Source organism: Amphimedon queenslandica, unplaced genomic scaffold, assembly GCF_000090795.2.
Source record: "Amphimedon queenslandica unplaced genomic scaffold, v1.1 AMPQUscaffold_5950_Cont22088, whole genome shotgun sequence".
NCBI classification, from domain to species: Eukaryota; Metazoa; Porifera; class Demospongiae; order Haplosclerida; family Niphatidae; genus Amphimedon; species Amphimedon queenslandica.
The window spans coordinates 1-1774 of record NW_003553755.1 but is presented as its reverse complement, the minus strand read 5'-3'; the positions used below and the strand labels follow the sequence as shown (position 1 = coordinate 1774).

The 1774-nt window shown below is 39.1% G+C and overlaps 1 protein-coding gene across 1 annotated transcript; it reads left to right on the top strand.

Annotated features, from left to right (window-relative positions):
• Positions 1–303: 303 nt before the first annotated feature.
• Positions 304–1771, top strand: LOC100637650 (protein MTO1 homolog, mitochondrial-like; the record flags this gene model as incomplete). Its single annotated transcript, XM_003391802.1, has 8 exons — positions 304–378; positions 446–547; positions 759–987; positions 1031–1104; positions 1147–1263; positions 1320–1450; positions 1518–1660; positions 1750–1771. Coding segments are annotated over 8 exons (893 nt in total), but the record flags the coding sequence as incomplete, so codon positions are not given.
• Positions 1772–1774: the final 3 nt, after the last annotated feature.

The following is a 1774-nucleotide window of genomic DNA, read 5'->3' as shown; positions in this document are numbered from 1 at the left end:
GAACAAATGGGTTTTTGCTTGTCACGGATTTCGTGACAATGGAACAAATGGGTTTTTGCTTGTCACGGATTTCGTGACAATGGAACAAATGGGTTTTTTGCTTATCACGGATTTCGTGACAATGGAACAAATGGGTTTTTGCTTGTCACGGATTTCGTGACAATGGAACAAATGGGTTTATTGCTTGTCACGGATTTCGTGACAATGAAACAAATGGGTTTATTGCTTGTCACGGATTTCGTGACAATGGAACAAATGGGTTTTTGCTTGTCAGCTCATGAATGGTTTCTCATGTTTCTTTAGGTTCAGGGAAGATACTGCCGTGTTCTTGTGTTGTTGTGACCACAGGGACATTCCTTAGAGGAGAAATAAACATTGGTGGGTCTCATCATCCTTTTCATCATCCTTTCAAAATAATTTTCCCCTCCCTCTCTCTCTCCCTCAGGTCTTGATGCTTTCCCTGCTGGAAGAAGAGGCGAACCTCCTTCAGTCAAACTAGCAGAAACGTTTGACAAATTAAACTTATCTCTTGGTCGGCTAAGGACAGGTACATATAGAGAGAGAGAGAAAGAGGAATAATATATTAATGCATGTACATATTGTACAGTGAGTGCACAACTGAATATTGCATGTATAACATTACTATTACTATAGCAGTATAAAAGTACTATATTGCTTAGCAGTACTACATGTTGTATGTTGTATAACAGTGCTATATTGCTTAGCTGTACTATAAGTATATCAGTGCTATATTATAGGTACTCCTCCAAGGTTAAATGGAGCTACAATAGATTACAGTGCTACAGCACCACAGTATCCTGATGAAGACCCAGTCCCATTCTCATTCCTCAATGAATACAATGGAGTGACATTAGCCAGTCAGCAATTACTCTGTTACCTCACACAGACAAACTCACTTACTCATCGAATAATAACTGAGAACGAGCACCTCAATAAACACATATTGGACGAGGTCACTCCACCAAGGTGGGTCCATTTGGGCGTGGCTTGTTGCTATGGTGACCCGTAGGTACTGCCCATCAATTGAGAGCAAGGTGGCTCGTTTTGGTGATAAACCTCATCAAGTTTGGCTTGAACCGGAAGGTAAAAAAAGAGTTTTAATTTTTAAAAATTTATTGTTGTCAGGTTTTGAGAGTACTACTGTCTATCCAGGTGGAATATCTTGTACACTTCCTGCTGAACTGCAGCAAAAGATGGTGAACACTATACCAGGATTAGAAAATGCCATAGTAACACATCCTGGTTTGTAATGAAGCATCTTTATTGATATAATATTTCTTTATTTCTCTCCTTTAAAGGATATGGTGTGGAGTATGATTACGTTGATCCTCGTCAGCTAAAACCAACACTAGAGACAAAACAAGTTGATGGTTTGTTCCTGGCTGGACAGCTTAACGGGACCACCGGCTATGAAGAGGCAGCCGCTCAAGTTAGTGACAAGAACTGGTAGCTCAAACCTGTTGCTCCAGTTTGATATAGCAGTGTTTCATTATTAGGGGATAGTGGCTGGTATAAACGCTGCTTTAAAGGTAAGGGGCAGTGACCCTTTTGTTGTCAATCGATCGGAGGGCTACATTGGAGTACTTATTGATGATCTGACGACACGTGGTACCACAGAGCCATACAGAATGTTCACCAGGTAAGAGAAGTATATATATATATATAATGTGAAATTAACATTTATTATTATTATTATTATTATTATTATTATTATTATTATTATAACAGTCGTTCAGAGCATAGATTATCATTG